General features: G+C 40.6%; 4 protein-coding genes across 4 annotated transcripts; 2 read left to right on the top strand and 2 right to left on the bottom strand.

The window, feature by feature from the left end:
* Positions 1 to 473: 473 nt before the first annotated feature.
* On the top strand, positions 474 to 7,932 carry LOC308326981 (claudin-15-like; the record flags this gene model as incomplete). The annotated part of the gene is made up of 5 exons (XM_080780084.1): positions 474 to 690; positions 6,284 to 6,448; positions 7,365 to 7,446; positions 7,551 to 7,661; positions 7,827 to 7,932. 5 exons carry the CDS (start codon positions 474 to 476, stop codon positions 7,930 to 7,932), a joined length of 681 nt encoding a protein of 226 aa, XP_080636210.1.
* Positions 7,933 to 9,055: 1,123 nt separating this feature from the next.
* Positions 9,056 to 13,385, bottom strand: sat2b (spermidine/spermine N1-acetyltransferase family member 2b). Its single transcript, XM_080780048.1, has 6 exons — positions 13,247 to 13,385; positions 13,090 to 13,141; positions 11,974 to 12,057; positions 10,888 to 10,989; positions 10,660 to 10,700; positions 9,056 to 10,368 (listed from the first exon to the last, which is right to left on the bottom strand). Exons 1-6 carry the CDS (start codon positions 13,307 to 13,309, stop codon positions 10,189 to 10,191), a joined length of 522 nt encoding a protein of 173 aa, XP_080636174.1. The 5' UTR covers positions 13,310 to 13,385; the 3' UTR covers positions 9,056 to 10,188.
* A 207-nt stretch (positions 13,386 to 13,592) lies between these two features.
* On the bottom strand, positions 13,593 to 19,249 carry taf6 (TAF6 RNA polymerase II, TATA box binding protein (TBP)-associated factor). Its single transcript, XM_080779465.1, has 15 exons — positions 19,084 to 19,249; positions 18,157 to 18,314; positions 17,939 to 18,025; positions 17,529 to 17,682; positions 17,360 to 17,416; positions 17,111 to 17,230; positions 16,909 to 17,024; positions 16,208 to 16,285; positions 15,975 to 16,076; positions 15,693 to 15,875; positions 15,398 to 15,472; positions 15,187 to 15,312; positions 14,858 to 15,031; positions 14,484 to 14,675; positions 13,593 to 14,106 (listed from the first exon to the last, which is right to left on the bottom strand). Exons 2-15 carry the CDS (start codon positions 18,310 to 18,312, stop codon positions 13,822 to 13,824), a joined length of 1,905 nt encoding a protein of 634 aa, XP_080635591.1. The 5' UTR covers positions 18,313 to 18,314; positions 19,084 to 19,249; the 3' UTR covers positions 13,593 to 13,821.
* A 2,073-nt stretch (positions 19,250 to 21,322) lies between these two features.
* On the top strand, positions 21,323 to 25,912 carry LOC308326933 (uncharacterized protein). The gene is made up of 7 exons (XM_080780017.1): positions 21,323 to 21,512; positions 21,963 to 23,066; positions 23,177 to 23,329; positions 23,661 to 23,804; positions 23,888 to 23,958; positions 24,281 to 24,421; positions 24,561 to 25,912. The coding sequence occupies exons 1-7, from the start codon at positions 21,412 to 21,414 to the stop codon at positions 24,794 to 24,796; spliced, it is 1,950 nt and encodes a 649-aa protein (XP_080636143.1). The 5' UTR covers positions 21,323 to 21,411; the 3' UTR covers positions 24,797 to 25,912.
* The last annotated feature ends 996 nt before the right edge of the window (positions 25,913 to 26,908 follow it).

Genomic DNA, 26,908 nt, shown 5'->3' with positions numbered 1-26,908 from the left:
TTAAAAAGAGCAAGACACACACACACACACACACACACACACACGCACGCACACACACACACACACACACACACTAGAGTAGACCATAAGGGTCTGTCTCCAGACAAGGTGATTAGAACATCACTACACTACTGTATTTATCTAGTACAATGTGATGCGATGCCATTCAACAGTAAAAACAGTGCATTATATACGTATATATGTACTTACGTACTATACTGTACAATGCCACAGTAGCTTGCTGGTGCATGCAAGGTCACCACTTTTGGGCGGGAATAGCAGACTTATAATGAAGCTGCGGCCTACAAATTCAATGTTTCAATTAGTCCCGGTTGAGTGCATGAGAAAAAAAATCTGAGAGTCACTTCTCACACTCATAAAATGTATGTCTGATACAGAAGCCGAGCATACAGCTCCTCGCAGAGGCAATCACTATTTAGTTTGCTAATAATTAATAGAATATTCCATTTGAGATGAATGAGATCATTGAGGTTGTAGCACTTTTCCTAGGTTTTGCAGGCTGGATAATGGTTAGTATATCATTACAAGATCAGTATTGGAAAGAATCCACGACGGAGGGCAGTGTGATTACAACCTCAACAATCTATGAAAATCTCTGGATGTCTTGTGCTGATGACTCAACAGGGATCTATAATTGTCGTGATTTTCCATCACTTTTTGCACTCCCAGGTAAGTAACATATATACACTGGTATAGGGCTGCATGATTATGACTGAAATGATAATCCTGATTTAAATGAATATTGCTATCAGTATTAATAATGAGCATTGATAATTAATGTGATTTTATAATCATTTGAATATAATCATTGTTCACTGTGGTTTTTGGTGTAATGTCTCTGGTCAAATAGAACAGTATGTAAATTGTCTCTGTGATTTTATTGTTGGTCCATAAGCCTGCTGGAAGGGGAGATGTGTTGTACAGGTTATGAATCCAGATGTAATGTTCAGAAGATGAGGGCAAGATGCAACAGCTGACAAAATATGTTTGATGTTTGAATTCATTTTAAGTTTCAGGACAGTATAGAATTGTGAAAGCTAGAATCATAATTTTGTATTACCTTTGAATCATTGTGCAGCCATATTGTGCTGGTATGTTTTATAGAAGTCACTCTCATCTGATACGGTCATATCTAATCTAATATATGTCCTAATATGACTAAACTCCTTTATGATCATCTCTTTCATGGTAGAACTAATTATCTACACCTAACTGTGACATCAGATAAGAGCCCTTTCTAAAACATACTTCCTTTGTCATAACCGTTTGGCTATTTAAAGATGGTGTTAGTGATTGTTTCTTTGTTAAAATAAGTGTTAAATAGCTCCATATCCCGACAGCAAACATTGCTATATAAGTGTTTGACCAGCAACAGTGGTCTCCTCGTCTCTCCAGCTCTTTAGTAATCTAGAAAAGTGCATCAACGCCAGGTCTGGGCATCTACCCATGGGGGGGGCTGTGTGTGTGTGTGTGTGGGGGGGGGGGGGGGGGGGGGATGTGCAAAATTGAAATTGTTGTTTTGGAGGTGTGCTTTATATGCTCTATAGAGGCCTCTCAATGTGCAATGTCCAATTTGGGTATGATTGGATGCTGCGTTCATGATATATGTACCGGTATATGGTGTTTGTTGTGAGAAATAGTCTCAGCCCACACATTTTTTAAGGAAAATGGTATATGATAAATGGTGCATTTATATAGCGCCTTATCCAAGGCACTTCATAGATTGTGCTTTACATTCACCAATTTCACCCATTCATTCACCCACACACACACACACACACACACACACATTCATACACCGATGACAGAGGAAACCGTGCAAGCTGCTCATCAGGAGCAATTAGGACACTTCGACACTAACTCTGGATCTGTTTGACGGTTATAGTCACTTGACTCACGAGACCATTTGTGCCTCAGTTGTTGGAAACAAGCATGTTTTGGCCTGTACAATATCAGGAGAGAGAACTCATACAGGATAAACAAGTGAAATTGGCATTTCTATCAGTAGTTACATCTATTTATACACTTTTATAGCAATATACTGTAGTTATTGCGACTGCAGATCGCATTTACTATGAAATCGTGCATTTCCTGTCAGTCAGTTGGTCACCCCAGGCAGGTCATGCCTCGTGACATCACGTGGTAATGTTATCAATATTAAGCCCATATATGGAGAACCCTGATCTCATCAATATTGGCCAGAAACTCTACATCTGACCTCAAACCTCAAACCCTTAGATCTCCATATATGGAGCTGACCTGTTCTGACATTCTATATGTTGATCCGACCTCATCAAACCCTGTACACTCAAGACACGCTCCATATATGGCCAGTAAGGAAATTCATTCCATATGTTGATCTGACCCCTCATGCCAAAGCGCCAGTGCTCGGTCAGCAGTCTGCTGTCAACCAGGCGGATATTTGCTCGCCCAGCAATCTGCTGTCACCCAGGCGGATGCATGCATGCCTCAGGTGTGCGCCCTCAGGCGTCTTACTGGTTATTGTACTGTATATAAGGTGGTTTGTCACTTGTTTCCAGTTCCTGAATTAGCATGGTTGTGTTCTGGCCCGCCATCTGAAGGCTTAAAAAATAACAACTTTTACACTTGCACCACCTATAATTTAGCTGCAGCTCACTATAAAGTTTTTGGTAAAAATCATGTAGGTTTTATCTTGATTAGCCATTTTGGATTAAATAATTGGTTTTGGGAGAGAAGGTAATGTTGAGTAAGATATACTGTAAGTCAAACTCAATATCATACCTTTATAGACTAATGAAGATAAATCTTTTATGTATACCCAGTAGATAACAAGCAAGACCGCCCATGGTGTGTAATCTATGCTATACATTCAGTGGTGAAAGTACAGACAGACATCAGCCTAAAGAGCCTTGTTAAAGGAGAGTCAGAACGTGAGCGTGACTTACTTCAATTGCTTTGATTTTATTGATGCAGTGTTCAGTAAACATCACAAGGTAACAAATAACCAGTGTGTATAGACGTAGTTGTCAGGTTTGAACATTGGACCTCCTTTCTGTTGTCCCTTAGATAAACACTTAGCAGTCTTTGAAAAGTTTCAATAGATAGGAGAATAAAAGGAAAATGACAAGTGGCCCATTCACAATTAGTCATTGATTTCACAAGTTCCTGTGTCATCAACAGTGGTTTGTGAGATGGATTGCCGAGAATTGGTCCTGAGACCGCGCAACCAACACAAATCCCCTCATTTGTAGACAAAGAGCGCTTGGAGGCAACGTTTATCAATGTGCTTGCATTAGGTTGTTTCTCTCACTGGATAAAAAAAGCAACAAACAAGGATATAATGAATGCGATAGTGGAAGGTTTTGCTCTATTCCTGGGGTTTCTGGGCTGGGTGATGGTTGGTGTCGCCCTTCAGAATTATAATTGGAAAGAATCCTCAGTGGATGGGAACGTTATCACCACCTCAACCATCTATGAAAACCTATGGATGTCCTGCGCAACTGACTCCACTGGGGTTAGCAATTGCCGTGACTTTCCATCTTTGCTTGCCCTTAATGGTATGTGGCTTACAACAGGAATAACTGTTTTGTTTTTTTATAACTTGGCTAATGATGAGGTTTAAGTCCAATCCAGTCACTCAGCTACTCACTAAGGACTTTGCGCACCAAGAGATAACCTTTTCCATTACTCTTACGGTTCTAGCAAATGTACTAGATGAAATGACCAACAGACCATACACCTTGGTGTGTAGTCAGCTTTATTTAAGTTACTGCAGCAACTTTATCAAAACTTCTGTGTATGCCATTTGTCAAGAAAAAATGTTTACAGAGGATACAGATTGTCATTGTTTTCAAGTTTTCAAGTGTTAAACGTACAGTATAGCTCATATTTGATGCTTTAGTTCAACAAATCAAATTCCGCTATGAAAAGCGCTATCCTTAAGTGTCCTGTCTCTCTCAGTTGTTGCCAATGAACATCACCTTAGCTTACCTGTAAACCGCCCTATCAGATTTCTACTGTCCTATAATCTATTATAATCTAAAGTGAATTTGGGCAATACAAGATATGAAGATGGGTATTATAAAATACTCTTAGATAAGATAAGCATACCACCTCACCTAAATTCTGCTAAATCTACACATCATAAAACTATAAAACACTTTGAAGAGAGTTGCATGTAAAAACAGATATAGCATTGCAAGTTGTATTGTTTATGTTGTTATTGACGCCTTAAACTCGTTGTACGGGAGGCTAATTGGCATCTGGTTTGGTCTACCGTATATTGAGGTGAGGGTGCACTGGTCACAAAAAATTAATTACCGTAATTGGATTGGCTAATGCCCAAGCGGTGCAGTAGAATAATTAAGCCTAATGTATAAGTGTCAATCAGAGAAGTTAATCGATTTACAACTGAAAACCAGTTTGACATGATCATTCATGCAGTAACTTGTAGCCTGTAACAGAAAATGTCGCATTGGGAATTCTGAATGATTTTGCTGGGAGAGATAAACCTGACAGAGCTGAATATGATGGGTATATGGCTGTCAAGTCAATGTAGCTGAAGTGCTGCTGATGTCATTGTGTCACACATTTTCCTAAAACAATAATGTGAACCAGGCTATATATAGAGTTAATGTTCAGAAACGAGATTAGCAGATCTATCAAAAGTCAATCAAGCATCAAGAGCATTTCAGTTGAAAATGTGCTATTTCCGCCATGCAATGCGGCTGTGTGACTGTGTAGATTAGCTTTAAATGATGATCAAATGATGTGCTCTTATTTGGACCTTATTTCCCCCATGTATTGACAGAGGGCTATATATGGCACAACAGCTCCCATTAGTAATAAGTTAGTTATTAATACTATTAATAATGTTTGGCAATTTCACGTAACCGTTGCAGGAGCTGCAGGACATAATTCAACTTTCCACTACTAATCCACTTTAACAACTGTTTCACATCTTGCGGTTGATACTAGGAAATGCAAGCAAGGATAACATTAACTCTTTTGGGAGGGTTAGAGGCATGATCTCTTTGGTCACTTTCAAAATAAATGCTTCTCCTTTTACAGGGGTACACATAGGTACTGTAGGCTAAATATGTTTAAAAATAGTTGTCCACTTCTGGTTTAAACCAAACCTGCTTTAGATGTAAATTTTTAAGTGCTCAAACGAAACATAAAAAGCACTATTTTGATCATGATGGCCTTCACATTGACTCTGGATCTGTAGTTTAGAATATAAACATCCTTTCACCCACATGGGTAGAAGGATCTTTAGCCTATATTTATACTTTTATATTTGTATAGTTTGATATTGTAAATCCTAATGAGTAGGCCTACAATATAGTAGAAGGGAGAGTAAACCCTAAGCAGATTTAGTTGTTTGTTCAGGTTAAAAACTACAGCAGGGTCAAAAATGGCAGATTGCATGAGACTTATTTAATAGTGCACTGTGAAGCAACACGGCAGCAGTTAATCAAATTAACAATTGGTGGGTTAGAGGTGCGGCAATGTGCATGCACATTGACATACTGTACACAGCAGGACCCACAGCTCTGGACACACCTGAGACTAACACACCCATGTGTGAATGAGTGAGTTAGTTTTTAGTTAAACTCACAACCCGCTGGACGAATCAGTATCAAACTTGTCATGCAGGCAGACAGTAGGCTAACAGTGCACCTAGACAGCACGATGCCTGGTGGGTGGAAATGACACTCACGCGCAGCTGCAACTTGGCGTGTCGGGAAAACGTTTCCGTTTTTTGCCGACGCGTCAAGTTACAGCCACACACGAGCATAATTTCCATCCACCAGCTGCTTAAAACCCGGAAGAGACGCATGCTCTAGGTGGCATCTTGCCGCTTCATTCCGCTACTGTCTGGGAGCACTGTAAGAAAGACAATTTTTACAAATTGGCCACTGGCTATACCAGTCCAGTCCACTTGGCCTTGAACCGTTGGTCATACAATCAAAATGTCTCCCTGGATTCCTAGGATCATGATGAACTCGATCCCCATATAGGTCACAGCCATTTCCAACATCTACAAACTATAACACAAAAAACTTGAAAAAAGGTATGAGAATCTGATCAGATATGGATCCATTACAGTATGGATCCATTACAATATTGTTTGTTATACTGGAGCTTGCTGGCCTTTTCCTCATGTTGCACATTCTAAGAGATATTCTAGATATAAAAACACTATTCCGTAAATTTGATCTATATCATTGTTTATACATTGTTTTTAATTGTATTCATTCATGTTTCCTGCTCCCAGGGTATATACAGGCTTCCCGTGCACTGATGATTGCATCGATTGTGTTTGGAACGTTTGGCATTGCAGCTACTCTCATAGGAATGCAGTGTTCCAAGATAGGAGGGGAGAACTACATCATGAAGCGGAGGGTGGCTGGAATTGGAGGAGTGTTCTTCGTCCTACAGGGTAAATTCATAATATTAGATAATAAAGTGACCATGTAATCCTCAGAAAGGAATTCATTTTAAACTACAATGGAAACTTAATGGGAATTAATGGGATAAACGGCACTTCATTGAGTTACATAATATATGGGCAGCAGTGGCTCAGGGGTAGAGTGGCAGCAGCCGGATGGGAACAGTAGTTTCGCAGTTCGATCCAGGGCTCCCCCAAGTTATTAGTGTTGAAGTGTCCTTGGGCAAGACCCTAAACCCCTAATTGCTCCTGATGTGCAGGTTGCACCTGCTGATGTGAATGGTTGATTATACAACAGGTCGTTTCGAGAAAGCAATCTGATTGGTTGAAGTAGTCATCTAGCCGTGCTTAGACAAGCATAATGGAACAACTAATCAAAACATCACAAAAATCACACCCGTGTGAACTGAGTGGTGCAACTCCCTTCTCCCATTTCCCACTTTTTTTTAGGGTAACTGTAGTACAATCGCAATATTACACTCGAGGGTCGTGCATTGCAGCAATAAGCAATATTGCTTAAATCTATGTAAAGGCAAGTGCTTTGATAAAAGCACTATGTAAATGCACCATTTAATATAAGTTTTTAAAATAATTAATATTAACAAAAAAGCAGATGTGATGAACTTAGTATAACGGGAATGCCTCATGGGACACCTGTCAAAATTTGATGGAATTGGTGCCAAAATGTGTAAGTAGGTTAATGTATCTATTAACTTACTCAAGTAGGTTTTACTGACAGAGGAAAGATGATAAGAGGACAGAGCCCGGACGCTATTGACCGAAATGTACTCACAATGCATGCTGCATTCAGCAAAATAAAGAAAAAATGAATATCGCCAAACGACTATTGATTCCCAAATGGGTATGGATTAATAGGTATTATTAATGTGTTTGCTTTATGCTGCAGGACTATGCACAATGATTGCTGTGTCTTGGTATGCAGCCAACATAACACAGGAGTTCTTTGATGAATTCTATCCAGGGACAAAGTAAGTCAAGTCAAACTGAACCAGCTTTTCTTTAAGTGATTAATGTATACATTTTCATAGTATGTGCAGTATGTTGATTGCATATTCTTTCAATCATATTGCAGGTATGAGATTGGCGAGGGCCTGTATATAGGCTGGGCTTCAGCTACGCTTGCACTTTGTGGCGGTTCATGTCTGATGTGTGGTTGTAAACTGGGCACATCTACTGAGAAAATGTGAGTATCTATTCTACATCGTTTACTCTGAATCAGACAGTCACACAGTCACACACACACACACACACACACACACACACACACACACATATATATAAATAATCTATTTATTAACTGTTGTACTTCTTCTACCCCCCCCCGAATGGTACAAATGCTCTGCTTTAGACCGTATCCTTACCAACCACCAACAAGAGGAATTGTGCACTCTGCTGTGCCAACTCAGTCTGTATTCTCTGTACCCAGCCACTATGGAAGAAATGCCTATGTCTAAGAGGAACAACAACTCAGCCTGTAGTCTCTGTAACCAGCCACTATGGAAGAAATGATTATGTCTCAAGGGTATCCGGAATGCTCGCCTTAAAACACGCTTTCCCTCGTTTTTTTCCCGCCAACCTCACGCTGACCGCTCGGTGGGGTGGTTATTTTTGTTTTACTGTCTGTCACGCTGTAACACCACCTGCCCGCCACCAGAGGGCGCAGCTGTATCACACACAAAACACACACACACACACACACACACACACAAAAACGCGTTCGCTTCCCGCGTTTGCGTGTCTTACTTGTGTTAGAAATAAGTTTAGGGTTAGACATAGTTTTACTGAGGTTAAGTTTAGGAATATGGTTAGGTTTTGGCACCATGATTTTACTGAGGTTAAGGTTAAGGTTAAGATTAAGCATTTATGCATAATTTACTTCGGTTACGTTTAGGAATACCAGGCAAAGCAATTCTGCCGGCTGTAACTGTGTTTGAGGCGAGCTTTCCAGTATTATTTCTAAGTGGGTTATGCAAGGTAAGGGTTGGGTTAAGATTAGGTAATTTTCTAAGAGAACATTGAAGTTCAGGAATTATTTGTTCTTGCACTTTGTAGGGGCGATATACCTAAATGGAAAATTTGTGAACACTTTTACTGCAAGGGATGAGAAAATAATTTGCAAAAACATGAGAAAATAAATTAAAATGAAATAGCAGAAGATTGGGGGCAAAATGCATTTATAAAATAAATCATCTTTGTATTATTATATTTGATTGATTGATTTTCTAAATAAGAGAGCAATGTTCTACACATGAATTTGATAATTATGATTAAAAAAGAAAAAGAAAATAAATAGTTATTATATTCCCCTGGATTCTTCTGCACCGTATCTGGTGAAAAATTTCTCGTAATAATCAAATACATTATATTATGCTATAAGAAACAAAATACGATTATCCATAATACTGTCGAAGGGTTGAAGGCAACATGCATTTCAGATAGGTCATATGTATTCTTTTGTATTTTCATGCATTTTATACTATATTTTGTGTGATCTGAATCACTTGTTTTTAAACTTTTTTAATGACTACAATTCAGTGTATACAGCACATTATTGATTAATCAACAACATATTCAAGAAACAATTTGAACACTTTAATCAATGGTGTAAAATATAATTATAACAGTGACAACATGAACATATACAACAAATGTTTATGTTGAAAGAAAACACTGCTTTTTAAATCTTGCATTTCAGCTACTTTTGTCAAGAATCTATTGAAAATTCTTAGCTAATCACTGACGGATATTTTTGACAAGATAAATATTAATCATTAACTTGGAATGCAATCCATTTATTTATATTTAATGACTGTTTGAAAACATATGTATGTAAAATAAAATATTTGTCACTTTGATTTTGGTGCCTGACTGCCTGTCTATTTTCAAACCAATCACAGAGTTACATGAATTAATGTTTGCTAGTCATCAGCATGTAATGTACAGAGTTACATAAGTTAATGTGTGCTAGTTGCGAACGCAGTGATTGCGAACGCAATGAGCACTTACTATGAGACCTAGCAGATCATGTCTGTCTGTCCGTGTGTCTGTCTGTCTGTCTGTCTGTGTGTCTGTCCCGCTATCCAAATATGAAGTGTGTTGCATCAGCAATCACTCAGCTCCATATATGGGCACAAAAGGGGCCAGGTCCACTCAGCTCCATATATGGGCACAAAAGGGGCCAGGTCCACATATACAGTAACAGCGGGACGTCCAAATATGGAGTGTGTTGCATCGCTTACTGTATATGTGGACCTGGCCCCTTTTGTGTCCATATATGGAGCTGAGTGATTTGTTTGTTGTGGACCTGGCTTATTCTAATTGTTATTGCAATTTATGATCTGCATTCGCTTCCCGCGTTCGCGCGTCTTACTCGTCATCAGCAAAAATCTACAGTATGAGCATTACTTCACATTGTAACTGCTAGATGTAAACTTTGATTGTCAATACCATCAAGGTGACCAGTGTCACAGATGTTAATAAGTTTGTCCTTACTGTGGTTGCAAAAAAAAGTGAAATTAAATAAAAACAGTCTGCAAGGACCTTAAATGACAAATAAGTTACTTCAAACACTGAAGGAATTAAAGAATCTGTGCATCATGTAATAAATAGACTATTACATTATGCACAGGCCCTTTGGTTACTCCAATTGTTTGTATGCATTATTCAGGCTTATGGTATATTGGACATGTAAGATAAAAGCAGTAAACCTTCTAATCTTTTGGAGCTTCGTTTGCTAATCTGTCCAGAGCATCTCCGTCAAAACGAAGGAAGTGCCAACCTTCACTGGCAGTCAGGTCCTGAGCTCCCTTTGCAACATAGAAGTCTAAAGATGGAGTGTTCCAATCTAAGACTGATAACTGTAGCCTCACACACCGTTTCTCTTTACCCACCTAAGTAAAGAAAATTATACATAATATTAACATTGATGTCAGGCAGAAGACTTGCATCTCCATATTTCAACTTGTGTTTTTTGTAAATTAATTCTCTACTTTGTCATACAATGCAAAAGTAGTTGGGGGGGAATCTATGGATTATATACATACATGCTCACAGTGTGTCGTGATGCAACGCATTGTGAGGTTGCTATTTAAAATAATAATTAAGTTAAAGTGGTTAGGTCTGTCAGTGGATTGTATAATTATTTAGCCAAAGAAAAGTATTAACAAGAGCTTGTGACTCACCTGTGCTACTTTGCTCATTAAACCCTTGCCAATGCCATTACCTGTTACAGAAAAAGAAAACATAAACATAAAGTTGAAACGACTTTTAATAGTTGTTTAATAATGTTATTTACAACAGGGGGAAACATGTCATCTAGAGTCAACATATTCTTTTCAACTTTAGAATGTGAAGTAGACTGTCAACCACAAAACTATGATGAGGGGAAATACTGCTAAAATAACGTTTACCTCGGAAATCAGGCATCACATAGAGGTCTTCCATGAACACTGAAGGTCCCTTCCATGTACTGTAAGTGTAAAAGTAAAGGGCATACCCGACGATTGTGTATCCTATGTCATAAAGAAACAAAGTGTCAGCAGGGATTAAGGCAAATTTGCAGTTGGTGAGAGAGTCAAACTACATATTTGACAGACTGATATGGGGGTTTACTCTACTCTTTCCGTGCCCATGACGCCTTTCACAACTTATTTTAAAGTGTCAATCTGTGCCCTTGACTACTTTCACAACTTTTTGTCCTTTCTTTAGTACAGACGACCCTCGATTATTACTAACCGTAGGCCGGTGTTGTTTCCGTAGGAGACGATTTAATTTTGCAATGGTGGGCAATCCAAAAATGTCCCCTCCATTCACTCTTGTTATAACCACTATCTTTATCAACGTATTTCTCTGAATCTTTTCTCCATCCGTGCGTGGATTGCAGAGGCGGAAGGTTCTTAAAACGGCAGTGGGTTCAACATGATCAATGATAAACAGTAGCATGATAAACAAAAGCCACCTTATTAGCATTTGAATGCCATGGGCGGCGGCCCAACACCTATCTTGGCCCAAGCGCCCCCAACCCCTCGTAAAGGTATGTGACTACGTGCATGACAACATGAGTCTGACCACTGGGGAAGGGAAATTTCAGTGGACAGTGGGTGCATATACTGCATATTGATATATTTTGCCAAAATGCCAGTGGGTTCATTTGCGCCTCTGAACCCACGGAGTTGACGCCCCTGGTGGATTGTCAATTAGGCGATATTTGGACCTCAATGAAAAATCTTCGGTGCCCCACAGTTAGGATTCTGCAAGCGCCTCGTGTTTCTATGGTGTTTCGAGTGCAGAGGGGGCTGGGCACAGAACGCAACTATGTTGTGCGCATGCGCGGCACGGAAAGAGTTTGTATGAGGGTAAGATGTGGCCTGCCAGCTGCCACTTCCTCATCCCTAAACTAAAAGGTCTGTCCCACTGAATCTTCCAAACATCTCCATGTACTGATAAAAAGGGGTAGACTTGAAAACATTTGTTCCATATTCCAGAATCACATTTACCTTCTTTGGACTTGAGGTCCTCAGTTACTTCAGCGACAAGGCATTCAAAGAAGGGATTTGGCCCAAACCCATCACGCTCCAATTCTAAGGCACAGCAAAAAGACAATCACATGAATTAGTTTCCTCTTTAAAAACTCTCACAGAACTATTTAACCAAGGATAAATAGTCAAATCAAATTTGTGGATGAGGTGGCAAGCCTATTGCAGTGTGCCAGGACAACTGCCTCTTTCCAAACATCAGAAAGAAGAGATGATCATGGACTTCTGTAAGCAGAGGTCTACGTCTTACACACCCCTCATCAACGGGGATTTGGGGAACCAGTGGTAAACAGTACAAAAACCTGTCTTGGAGAATGCACCCAGTGACCCAGAGGATGTGACAAAGAAAGTGACGCAATGCCTGTACCACCTCAAGCAGCTACAATAATGCAAGGTACCAGAGAAGATCCTTAAAGGGTGAAAAATCTACTGACTGGGTTGTCAAATGATTCCCCGTTCACCTTCATGAACCTTACTGATTTTGGTGACACCAAAAGCATATGTCTACTATAGTGCCACAATTTCCAATTCACAACTGCACACGCAAATTCGCAAAAGTCTATGGGCAGATTGCAATGAAACATATGGCTTTTCCTCTAGTGCCACCCTTAGGCCAAAGTTTTCAATTGCATACAAGTTATCTAAAAATCTAATTGAGCAGTTGACCTTGTAAATTAGTAACAGGTAACATAGCCTGCTACAGCAAACAAAGCAAATACTGAATGACTTATAGGCCTATTTTATTGAAGCTTACTGAAGTTGCTAACGGGCTAGCCTCGATAGCCAGGCTTTCATTTGGTAGCAGCTATTTGGAATATTGATTGATTGATTTGTATTGATTGGTTGACTCGTGTTTAATAATCGTCAAGCGGCCAACATGTGAACGTAGCAAATCATTCATTCGACCACCGCAAGGACTTCGGTCATGCTTCAACAATCACATGCGACTCTTCTTTTAGTCTATAAAGCGCTAGCCCTGAAACATGACTGCCATGATGATTACATGAATCATGGCTAATAAAGAAGCGCAGGATCTGTCTCTGTGGCGTCCCGTTCATGGTCGCAGGACAAGATTACCTTTATAAGATATCTTCACTTGTTCGGGCATTTTCTCATAAACAGCCAACTCCTGCAATTAACAGACATTTAAGAAACATTTTAAAAGTGGAACGAAACAAGTGAACATGCTGTGTAGACGTCTATCCAGTATGGTTTATAGGTAAGCTGGCCTTACCATTATCATCCTTTCTATATGCTTGCAGTCATCTTTTGTTGCAGCACGTACTCTGAAATTCATAGTTTCCAAATATATATTCCCACAATATTGCCAGTCGTTGCACGCGCAGTTTACAATCTAGATTCTAGATACGCGAACGCAACTACCCACCACACGACCACAGCTCTTACCTTAACTTCCGGTGTGATTTTCAAAATATAGGTTCTCATGGCAAATTATAATAAAGCGTTCAGCCCACTACTTTCTCTTTTATAAAGGAGCCACATGCCTCGAATTAAACACAATTCTATACTATTATAATTAACATAACATTGTAAATTGTATGTTCACACAGAGATCCTTACAAAATCTGATTTATTTTGGAGTAAAAAAAAAGGAAAACAAAATCAGTTAGAATATCACTTGAACCATTACAAATGCCACAGATTAACCTCCCAGTTTTCATTAGGCATGAACATATATACAATATCTGGTAACATCCATGCTTTCTCAGTCATATGGTGTTTGCTTTCAGAAAGTTTATGTGGGAGCAGCTCCAGTAAGGTAAAATTTATCTGTGGCACTGGACTGTCTCAATGAGGGGACTGGGTGCTGGCTCCAGGAGATTCTGAGCGCTCCATCTTCATTCCTGCTTCTAATGAAGATATGGAGGTGGGAAGCATGGAGCTCTTACTCTCCAAGGATGAGGAGGCAGAAGTGGGTAGAGACACCACTATGTACTTCTGGAGAGGCCGGGACCCCGATAAACCAGGCCCCCCTCCCGGCTCCAGTTTTACCAGTGGTTGCAAGGTGGAAGTGGCACTTTGAACAGTGCTTGTGACTGGGGAGCCTGACTGGGAAGAGCTGAGGGTGATAACCTGAGAAAGTACAAATAAAACAGATATTAAACCATGTTTTAAGACTAGAGTTGGGTTTATTTTAGCTTTTTTTTTTAGTGCTGATTTTATAGAATACATTTTTTAGTTATGACGATGTGTCAGTGATATCATGAACTGGATTGGACTGAAACTACTGCGTCCAGTGGGCTAATGCGATATTTGTAACAAGAGTAATACACATTACATAATGTAAATGTACCATACCGTATAATACCTACATCCTTAATGGTGTCAAGTCTCTAGCTGCAGCATGCCAAATGTCTAGCACCGAACCAAATATTTCATTATTTTTGCCATCTTCACTATACCCAGTGGTGGTGACCATTTCCTTGCGTACTGGCTGCATCTCAATGTACCTGCTGAGTTGAGGAAGCTCCTGCACTTGTTGCCATGACAATGTATTTTGTTGCAGGGGGAGAAGGCTGAGATGGTGTCCCTGGGCGAGGAGACATGAGGGTGAGGGAGGTGGGAACTTTAATGATGCTAGGAGTGCGAGACCCTGAAGATCCACTCAAGCCACTCTGTGACATTGTGAGAGTGGGACGAGGCTGAAAAAAACAGAAAATAAACAGACAAGTTTTAACTGGTTCACGTGAACAACAGTTTAGTGTGCCATTAATGAGCTAACGGTATGGATATACAAGAGAGTGTTACATTTACAATGAGTTATTCCCACACTAATAATGTAACAATCCCTTTTCTTTCATGAAGCTTTGAGGGATTCAGGTACCTGTGTGATTGTTAAGGTGGTTCTATTGACTTGGTGAGCTTGTAATGCAGCTTGCGTCCTGGCCTTCACCACGTGGGAACAAAGCATGGGTCCTAGGTAACCGTAGTCTGCCCGGTACTGCTCCCCATTATCTGGTAAAGGTCGGGTCTTGGCAATAACACTGGCACAATGTTTCTTGAGGGAAAATTTAAGAAATAACCAGTTTTGTTTTAGAATATGGAATATAAGCAATTTTAGAAGATGCAAACAAAGTCTCATCCAATTTGCGTTTGTGATATAATATTACAACTTAATCAATTCATACAATAAAATGTCTTTAAAGTCATTACCAATAAGAGGCTTTGAACATGGTCAGCTCCTATCTTATCAATATTAGACACCACTGGTCCTTCCATCACTGCTTTGATGCGTGCACCCTCTACAGCAAGCCGGGGAAGAATCAATGTCTTAATCACCTACAGAAGATGAAGTCAGATGTTAATGACAACACAAGAAAGACAATAAAATAAAACAAAATAACAAAATAAGAATCACACTCACATCAGATCCAAGTTCAGAAAGTCCTGCTATGCAGCCGTAGCGTGTTGTCCACTGGGTTTTTTCATCCAACCAACTCTGAGGGTGAACAGCAACAGATAGTTAGAGAATAGTACAACAGGGGTGAAATCCTTCTCTTTTTCTACCAATAATCACTGCATATTATATAGCAAAGCCATTTTACACACTTCAATGATTCCTTAAAATGAATACAAGCTTATTTGTAAAAACTAGTGCACTATTATTTATAGCTATAGTATGCTTAGTCTGTACTGTAACATGAAAAATCAAAACACACCTTAGTAAAGGTCTTGGTAATGCGCGACTGGATGTTGTTGGTCGTGGTACTGAAGGTTTTACAACTTTGGGCCATGAGGCGAGCAGCAAAGTCCCTTAGTGCCCAGTGATTGTCAACATCAGGCCTCAAACACAGCTGCTTACTCACAATACACGTCACCACAGCTGGAATCAGCTCATGTAACTACACAAAAGTCATAGAGGGGGAGGAAAAAATAATATTGTTGAAATATTTTTTCTCTCCAGTGTAAAAAATGAATTTTGTGTCGTGTGAAATGCTTACATATTTCTCCAGGTATAGTGTGGGGTTGTCCATTAGAGCTTTGACCATTCTCATTAGGTAAATCAGCAGAGCCAGATTGTTTTGTACGACATTTACGCGCACCTTCGAAAAGAGCATTAAGTTAGTACCTTCAACAGCAAGATGCCTGGGTACTGTAACTGCTATCAATGTGTCTGTGAAGTCAAACTGTTACACAGATGTTGAAGGAATGGGAATAGATATTAGATGCTCACCCCCTCAGAGATGAATGTGCTGAACCGTGGTAGCATCTGATACAGCCCAGGGTCTGTGGCAATACTCTGCAAAGCCTCCTGAGCAAGACAAAAGAAAACACACGGTTTACTCTCTTTTCTTTTTTACATAATGTGTAATAATTCAAAGTACCGGTAAGCTTTGGAAGGGGCAATATCAACCTTTTCAGGATTGGCCAAGCCAATTTTAACTACAATACTTGACAAACCAATGTGATAACAGTCAGTAATAATAATTATTATTATTATTATATTTGTTATGCTGCATTCACACTAGCAGCGACAAATCGACAGGCTAGGTCATTTTCGTGTAAACCAGCAACATGAAGATACAAACTGAGACCTGAAACATGTCAGTGTGTGACGAGCTACAAAAGTTACATTAAAAAGGTGAGCTGGCTTCTTTCAGCGCTCCAATGATGCAGTGATGATTTTGTTTGTTATATTTTATTTTATTTCCACTCCCCTTCTCTCTCCACGCAATTCCTGCTTATAATAGGGAAGAACAAATCCTTTCCCCGTTGTTGACAACTTGCCGACAGTGTAGTTGACTACATTTTTGACGCTGCTAGTGTGAACACAGCATATGGATTAATTTATACTCGACAAAAATACATGGTTTTGTCATGTGACAAGCTATAATTAAGCCTTACGGATCCTATAATATGGGAGGCACAACTTACAGCCCTTTTGGCTTCACATGAGCCAACACAGGCCTCTGTGATTTCCTTGTAGTAGAGCTGCTGTTCCACAGATAGTTCATGAGTGCTGCGTGGCTTCATCCTCATCTTGTCTTTTCCTGAAAGATAGAGATTAAGGGGATTTGGAAAAAACTCTCTTGTGGGCGATTGCAATGTACTGTGCTATAAAATATAAGATGCTTACCTTTGCCCTCTGCAGAGGTTGCCCCCTGTCCCTTGTTTTGAATGGGTCCTTCATCCTCCTGACCTGGCTTGGCAACTTTCAGGGGTTCTGTAGACTCAGCCTTTTGCTGCTCTTTTGGTGCTACAAATAAGAGTAATTGAGAGAGTATTTATATTTTAATCCATTTAATAGAAGCATGTTTGATTTTGCATTAACATTTTACTGTGTTTTTTCTGATAGGTTAAAATACAAAGCAGGCTGAGCTCTCACCTGGAGGTGGATTTTCTGGAATAGCAGGCTGCACACCCTCAATACTTAACCAATGTGCTGCACATTAAAACGAAAATAGATGGGATGTTTTAGTTCAGACTACACACATTGAAAAGGAGAATAAGGATGGAATATAACTGATGACATGCAACATTATTTAATGTATTACCTTTAAGAGAAACGTCTAGTGGAACTCTGGGGAGGGGCGTGTTGATGATGTCACTGAGGTCCACTTCCTTTTCCTCATAGAAATGAAGCTCCCTTCCACCACCACTTGCAAAGCGAAAGGGAATGAACTCCTGGGACTGGAACCCATAAAGGGGCTATAGAAATAGTTGGAATTATTAAAATAAGACACTTATTTGGGAACTGGACAAATGCCTCATTTAATTATTTAATAAACAAAGGCCAGGACAGCCCTGAAAGTATTTATTGCACAGTGCAATAATACAAATATATATATTTTTGGAGGATTCACCATGTGCACTTATTTTCAATAGATGACATCCATGAAGTACAATTGCAAAAGTACAATCGGAATCAAACGTATTTAGGAGTTCAAATGGCAAAGGCACTCACCTCCACATTTCTCAGTTTCAGAGCATTGTCAATGTCATTGGTTGTCAATTTACGTCTCTTTCCATGGTGCATAAACTTCAGAGCATCCTGTAGACAGGGAGAAATATATACAACATTTCCAAGGGATGGGATTGCTTACCATAAATTGTCAACAAATGCACTATAAAATTCAAAACAGATTCACAAACATTTACCTGCCAGAATCCACTGACCCTTACCTGAAATATTTCCTTTATTCTGAAGCTGGCCTCTTCACTTAGGGCTGCAGAGCTTTCCTCCTGCATCTGCCCCACTCCTATAGACTCAGCAATTGCCTTCATGGATTCTGTAGGCAGGACTACGGAGCACTTGTTCTGCCGCCGCTCCTCTGCCATGGCTGTTGAAACACAACCCAATGAACACCATAGGCCAGATCCCTCCCAAAATTACAATCACATAATACTGGCAGTTAGGCTATTATTGTAATTTAGACCTTATTAGAAGCACTGTGCTTAAGCCCCTTGAGAAGTTGAGCATACTTGTCACAGTTAATTTAAACTAGATTCCTGGCTCCCTGTCATACCAGCAACTCTCAACAATACATTTCTGAACTACTCTTCCCTAAAGCCACAGCACAGCTTGAGGTGATGAGGTCCTCAGACAACCGTTGCAAGTTATGAAGGTAAAAGATCACCGTTTACCATTAAAGATCCTATACTCTGGGATTCCCTGCGTGTCCGAGGTGTATTTTTGTAAGCAGATCTATATAGTATCTAAGCAAGTAATCTCTGTAATTATTGTAATTTTATTAGAGATGTATTACCTTTTCCTGTTTTTATAAAGATAATTATCTTTATAAAGCGTGTATGGCGCTATATCAAACTTTACTTACTGTTATGATTACATACAGTCATCACAGATCGACCTATGTAAACAGCAGTCTCATTCAATGCTGGTTTATCACAGCGGTGCATGCATGTTCATGTTGCATTTTGTGTTTATATTAAACTAAATGCAATGTTAGAAACGCACGCATCACTTATTTCATAGTATAGGATTGTTATTCAAAGCATACTACTTTTCATTGGTGTAGCTAGCCAGTTAGCTTGGTTGTGAACTACCTTAGCCTGCAAAGCTAATAACTTAGCCAATGTTATTGTTCTTACCTGTGTACAAGTTGATCTAACGCTATAATCTTTCCGGTTTTTCGCAGGAAATTATATATTAAAAGCATCCACTGTTAGGATTATTTTTTCGAGCTAATTTATCGAGGTAGATATCCATTTCTTGATTTAATTATTCCATGAATCGCAGCTCCGACCTCTTTTTTTGAAATATCGCCATTTTGATTCACGCTAGACTAGTACTACGTAACGCGAGTGCGTCGTTAAGGTCCTAACAGATCAAATTAAACGAATAATAATAATAGATTACTGGGTTACTATTTTTGTAGCATTGAAATAAACGAAGACCATACATTTTACGGGATTTATTTAAATAATTTAATGTCGTGAAAGACCCCCCCCCGTCGCTTGCTGTGATTTTGCAGTGCCATTGCCTAAGGTCCTGTAGCCCTGGTCCACTGCGAGTCTAGGGCCAAAGGTCCTGTTGGATCATCACTGTTTTTTGTTCTTTGTTTTTACCAATATTTAAAAGTGGGAAAGGATGACACCGAAAGGTTCTTACAGAGTTAGGATTAGTATAATAGATATAATATATGCAGGGCCGGATTAACACCTCTGAGGGCCCCTGGGCACTGAAGCTCGAAGGGCCCCCCTTCACGCTCGCGCAACAATTTTGCTGTTTTGTGGCAGTTTTATGCCTTACATTGGCCTATTTCCGGTCGCCTACCCCCCCCCCCCCCAGGGTGCAGTGTTTCGTGCAGGAAAAAGCTTTGGCATGGTGCTGGGCGCGGGGGGGCCTTCTGGCACGTCGAAAAATTTGATTAATGAATTAATGAATTAGATTAATTAATTAAATAAGATTAATAAATTAAGATTAATTCGTATTATTGCTCTTGTATTGCTATTGGAGACACTGGGGGGACACTGGGAGGCACTGGGGAGGCACTGGGGAGGCACTGGGGAGACACTGGGGAGGCACTGGGGAGACACTGAGGAGGCACTGGGGAGACACTGGGGGGCACACTGGGGAGACACTGGGGAGGCACTCAGGGGCACACTGGGGAGGCACTGGGGAGACACTGGGGAGACACTGGGGAGACACTCAGGGGCACACTGGGGAGGCACTGGGGAGACACTGGGGAGGCACTGGGGAGACACTGGGGAGGCACTGGGGAGACACTCAGGGGCACACTGGGGAGGCACTGGGGAGACACTGGGGAGGCACTGGGGAGACACTGGGGAGGCACTCAGGGGGACACTGGGGAGGCACTGGGGAGACACTGGGGAGGCACTGGGGAGACACTGGGGAGGCAGTCAGGGGGACACTGGGGAGGCACTGGGGAGACACTGGGGAGGCACTGGGGAGGCACTCAGGGGGACACTGGGGAGGCACTCAGGGGGACACTGGGCAGGCACTGAGGGGGACACTGGGGAGGCACTCGGGGGACACTGGGCAGGCACTGAGGGGGACACTGGGGAGGCACTCGGGGGACACTGGGGAGGTACTGGGGAGGTACTGGGGAGGCACTGGGCAGACACTGGGCAGACACTGCAGGGCAGACACTGGGGTGGCACTGGGGAGGTACTGGGGAGGTACTGGGGAGGCACTGGGCAGACACTGGGCAGACACTGCAGGGCAGACACTGGGGTGGCACTGGGGAGGTACTAGACATTTCATATCACACACACACCATGATTCACTAGCCCCCTTTGGCATCGCGCGATTTATTTCAAGCATGGCGCAGCGCCATGCCAACAACATTGTGCAGGAAACCCTGGAGTGACAGCGAATCTAGCACATTGTTGCTGCTTTACACACAATTGCACTTTTCAGCTCCCCTTCTCACCAACAATAAAACACTAATCTTTTTAGACACCATTTATTTCATTCCGATTAGCAGGGAAATTTTCTGTGAAAAAAAAAAAAAAAACTTTTTTTTTTTTTTTTTTTTTTAGGGGCCCCTGGTGCCCAAGGGCCCCTGGGCACGTGCCCAAAGTGCCCATATGGTAGATCCGGCCCTGAATATATGTATATAATATATATATAGATATATAATGTAGATTTTATGTTTTTACCCGGGTGAAAAAAGTATTCTTATCGTCTTATAAAACCAATATTAATTAGCATGCATAATCGGAAATATTTTTAATAATATAAGTTGTTATTGTTCATTCAAAAACTTCAAATAACTACTTTCGCGATATAGAAAAGTCCACATTTCTACGTCGCAGAGCTCTGCTACGGCGGAACTACCTTTGTGATTCAGTTCCACGGCGGTGCCATATTAATGTAACAACAAAGGGAATACTCTATGGACTGACCCCATGCTTACTGCAAGGACGAACTTTCTTCTATCTTGATCAAAAACTATGTATAGAAGAGTGTTTTATTCGTTATATCGAGCTCGACATCGTGCAGCTGATGCATGTGTGTTAACGAAATGCGACATACCTGCACTGACCGTTTTGAGGTAGGTAGGAATCGTAGGAATAGGATACGTGATTATTTGCTAGCATTGAATGTAATAACATTCAGGTTCTCATTCAGCATACCACATGAAATAAAATAGTTCCTTTTAGAGACACATGTACATGTTCCTTGTGTATACGTTATTAAGTTCCCATACTTTACTTGCGCTTATTATGTATTTTGTGTGTGACGTGTAACGTTAGATGCTTCCACTGTGTCTTCACACAAGACCTTTGAACTTGAAGAGACCATGCCACAGCCAGTTTGAGCCTTGTGTACTTCTATTAACATGCTTAAGAGCAGTGTTAGTTACCTGCTTCAAACTTCAACGTAACATTATTGGGTTCTTGTTTTCGCTTGAAACTATTAAATGCAAATACAAATATTTAATAGTGTGTACTGTAGAGTCCTGGTTTTCTTGTTTAGCTCTTCTTTTTACCTTTTTAAACAGGGTTGTTAATGGAGGAGTCAAAGCCCTTAGCACAACTCCAGTCAAGTACTGTGAAAAGAATGATTCTCTCCCTCCTAAGCAAGATGGCAAATCCTCAACGTCTATGGAAGGAGAGGTTGATAACTTGGAAAACAAAGTTACAGAGATGTCCCAACAAGTGTCGGTGGTTGGAGTGGTTAAGTCTGAGCCTGAGGCAACAAGTACCATTGAGCAGATGCATGATATTACCATGCTGGAAGAACAAAAGTCAAACAAATCTACAAGTGAGGAAAGGCTTGTGGTTGGGCTAGAAAAGGGGAAAGAAGGGGAGAGTATGGTGGATGTAGGATTAGTTCAGACAGAGGCTGATGGTGCCATACAACAGATGGATGTTATTAGCACGCCAGAAGTGCAAAAGCTAAAAGAATCTACAAGCGAGGAAAGGCTAGAAGAGGCCAAAGATGGGGAGGGTTTGGTGGAGGTTGGAAAGGTTCAGGCAGATAGTATCAAACATCATATGGATGGTGTTAGCACACCAGAAGTACTAAAGAACACAGAACACAGTGACCCATCAAAGAACAGGAAGGAGAGTCAGCTGGATCTTCTGGGGGCCATGAAGGTGGATGTCACCAGCAAAAGTGAGGATTCTGAGGAAAGGCTTAAGGTTAGGCTAGAAGAAGGAGCAGAAGGGGAGGGTATGGTGGAGATTGGAGCAGTTCAGACCGATGCAGTTAATACCATACAACAGGTGAATATTATTAGTATGCCGGAAGTACAAAAGTCAGAAGAATCTACAAGCGAGGAAAGGCTAGAAGAGGCCAAAGATGGGGAGGGTTTGGTGGAGGTTGGAGAGGTTCAGGCAGAAACCAAACATCATATGGATGGTGTTAGCACACCAGAAGTACTAAAGAACACAGAACACAGTGAGAAAAACAGTGACCCATCAAAGCGCAGCAAGGCGAGTCTGCTGGATCTCCTGGGGGCCATGAAGGTGGATGTCACCAGCAAGAGGAAGTTTAAAAACATGAAAGTCATTGAAAGTTCCACACAGACCCCCAAGCCAGCAGCTATGGAGAGCACAGAGAGTATGTTTCAGAAGGCCACAGAGGATGCATCAGTCCAGAGGTGAGACGGTAGTTCTGTGTTAAACAAAGATATTATAAGCGGATGTGTGTGATGCCAATGCCATATGTTCTTACAACATTGAGTGATAACATGTAATTTTCCATTGTCAGTGACACGCTGAATCCTGAGCTGATTGCTGCTGCCTCAGCCGCTGCTGCCACTCTACCGAACCGAAGCCAGGCTGCATCGGAGCTTCTCAGACAACTGAGGAAACATGAGGCAGTTGATGAGTCCCAGAAGAAAGGGGAAGTTAACAGCCTAGGGTATGTGTACTGTTCACTCTCTGTATAACATGAATGTTGTTAATATAGAGCTGTATTAAAGAGCAAGGTTGTATGAAATGCATGTTCTTAGAAAATGATTAAACTACTACTAAAATGTATTGGAATTTAGGTGAGTGACACATGATGACACAATTTCAGATATTTTCTCACAGTTATGTGCCATTTATTATAATGAAACCCAAATGAGTTTGTGTACACTTTTTAATGATACAAATTTACTTTGGTCCGAAACCCTCATTCAAATTCTGTGAAATGGAATACACAAATCCCAGTTCCTATGTCCAAAATAATATCTATCAATCTTTCTCAGTGTAATCATTGCTGACATGAAAGTGGGGAGAGAGCCAAACAGACAGCATGCTCGGCCATCTAATCAGATCCGCTTTGATGATGATGGGCGAGGGTACGTACATGACAGAGGCATCACAGCTGAGCTGAATGGCGTCCGGAGAAGGCAAGTTATTTTTTATATTTGCGTCCATGTTTGTTTGAGGTGTACAGTGGACTTGATGTCTAATGCCCCTGCTTTGTTGATAGGAGGACCCTGTTTTCAGGGAAAAGACTTGGCATCTTTTCCCCCACTGTAGAAGAAGCTGAGTCCGCATTAGGTAAGGAATCGATATACCGTACTACTGCATTTGTCTTGATTTATGCCGATTTTACACACTTTTACCCACATAGATGTCAGTATGTGTACTAAAGCGTTTAAATCTTGGCATATTGAGATTTGTATTGATGAGACACCAAAACAATCATTTTCTGTGTAGTTGGATTCATTATTTTCACCAGATCTTTGCTGCCATTGTATTCAAACACCTCTTGAATGATTACATTTATTTTCAATAAAATGAAACTCAATTTATGCTGCCTTTTTAACAGATAGTTTAGAAAAAGGATGTGTTTACGTCACGACTGTTGTTGTGTTTTCAGCGAGGCCAACCCTATGGGACATTGACTTTACTAATCAGTTAGTTATGTCAACCAACCAATCACCCCGCAATGCCTTAGAAGAAATGGTTCAGTGGACCAAAGAAGGAAAACTGTGGGAGTATCCAATAAACAATGAAGCTGGTAGGTAATTGTTGCATGCTAGCCTAGAATAACACACAGGGAATAGGAAAGCCAAACATGAATTTGTCTAAGGCACACTACAATACACTGTCTGTCTGGTATTATACTTTCTTACAATGCTGCTGTCACTCTTCCTCAGGCCTGGAAGAGGAAATGAGTGTCCCATTCCATGAGCATATTTTCCTGGAGAAACACCTGGTGGAAGGCTTTCCCCAACAAGGGCCGGTGCGTCACTTCATGGAGCTTGTGGTGGCTGGTCTGGCCAGGAATGCTCATCTGACAGTCCAACAGAAGAAGGATCACATTTCATGGTTCAGAGACTACTTTCACCAAAAAGAGGATGTCCTAAAGGAGGCAGAAGTTTACCTTAACTAACCTGTGTTTAGACACACAAGAACATGGCCTGGTTTTGTGAATCTTTACTTTATACGGTCATCTTTGTCCACTGAGTGCAAAGATGTCCACTGAGTGCAACGTAAAGGTAAAGGATGCTTATCACCATGGCTCGAGTTTCTTTACATTTCCAGGTGACCCATATGAGATGGTTATCCGGCCTACAGTATAGTCTGGGCTTTATAGTCAAAGATCATGCTATATTTACAGTTTGTAAAATGTCATAGCCACATTCTATCACTGAACAGTTTTACTACTGTTTTGGGATAAGAGTGTACAGTACTGAAAGTTGAGTAAATGTAGGTCCCTGTGCATTATAGAATCGATGCAATTATCTAATTTATATTTTGCCCATCCATTGTCTTAGCAGAAATGTTGAATTACAATAGCTCTCTATGTGTTAACACTGAATCTAAAACATGCTCCAAGTGAGGCAATTTATTAGCCGTTTTAAACTTAAATTGTGATAGCCATGCTGCTACTCGTGTCCACCTATTGCACTTGTTTGACGATAACTTAACATTACTAGTTAAGATCAGTGTAAACATTTACATACATGTAGACTAGAATCTGTAGACGGAGCCGATCCCAAGTTGACCATAAGACATTTTGTAAATAATCATAACTTGCATAATCTTTTTCTAGGATCACTTTTCTCTATTTTGGACAGTCATTGTAGCACATGTTTTGTCTTTTCTTTTTGAGTGGTACAACCACTCCTATAGACAGCTATGTCTTTCCTGTCCAAGCACCAAAATATTGTTGTAGCGTGTCACTGTGCACAGCCTAACACAGACACAGGCCAGGGAGGAGGGCTAGTACAGTACAAGCACAGCACCACTCACTTCAGACGGGTCCGATTTTTTTTTTAACGCCTCACTCCGTGATGCTTAGTGAGCTTGTATATTATTTTCAAAAACATGGCATGCCATTAGTGAAAATAGAGGAGTGGTTAATTCTGCTGCAGGCAAATGGAACAGTGAGGTCAGAATATGTATTTGTAAAACAGATAAGATGTTTGCCAAGGAAACTACCCAATCTATTCAACAGATATGCAGCAGGGAACACACTGAATAACAAAATTGAAAAATAAATATATTTGTGTGTTTTTGCTGAACTGACTTTCTGAAATCACAACATGGTCTATTATTGGTTGTATGAGATTGTGTCCATGTCCCTATTTAAACCTGCCTCATGTTATGGTATATTTTACTTGTAACAAAAACAGGATAGCGGGGATCCTTTGTTGAGTGGCATAGCTGGCTTTTACACTTAGCAAGGTTGAGTGCGTGAAAACACTAGTATATTTCTTGTGTCAGAGTTCATATAAACAGTTTTAGTTCCCTGTTCTGAGATTATGATTGATGGTGGTTTTCCACAAGCCAATAATGAGGGCACACTAATGTCCAACACTCCTGATGCCAAATTGCAGTAAAACATTAATCCACAACGGTGTTTAGCCTGAACCTCCTACATTTTCAGGAAGAGTGGTTTTAAGGGTGAAAAAAGAACACTATACAGATCCTATTTGATTACACACTTGTTCTAAAAACACACTTAGAAATCTATTGTATGAGAAGTTGTGGAAACGGAGCTTGCTGCACGTCAGTGGAAAGTAGCCAACTTCCTGAGGGCATTCCTCAACCCTGAACCTGTATATACAGTAGCTGTGTGTGTGCGTGCGTTGGCTTTAGTAGAGAGACAGGAAATGGACAGAGTAGGGGAGTGACATGCAGCAAATGGTCCGGCCAGCACAGGAATCAAACCGTGGACTCAATGTCATGCAGGCATTAAAGCCTGTGTGTTGTGGCATTGCAGATTGCACCATGATCACTCAGCCAAGGGACCCCCAATGAATCTGTGTTTTTATTGTATCATTTAATCCTTTTCTAACCTGTCCTGTCATTAACAGATTCTCAGAATAGCAGATGGCTTGCTCTGATGTAAACAGTCCACAAGATGGCAGCAATATTGTATTACTGGTGTTATAGAGTTGCTGCATTCAACCCTTGAAAATAGCCTATTACTATTAGTTGCTTAAAAACAAATCAGAAGATGAAATATCGTTTGAAAAGTTGACAGTTTGCTTGCTGA

Source organism: Protomyctophum bolini (genome assembly GCF_963924005.1).
Source record: "Protomyctophum bolini genome assembly, chromosome: 13".
NCBI lineage: Eukaryota > Metazoa > Chordata > Actinopteri > Myctophiformes > Myctophidae > Protomyctophum > Protomyctophum bolini.
This window is presented reverse-complemented; position numbering and strand designations above follow the sequence as displayed.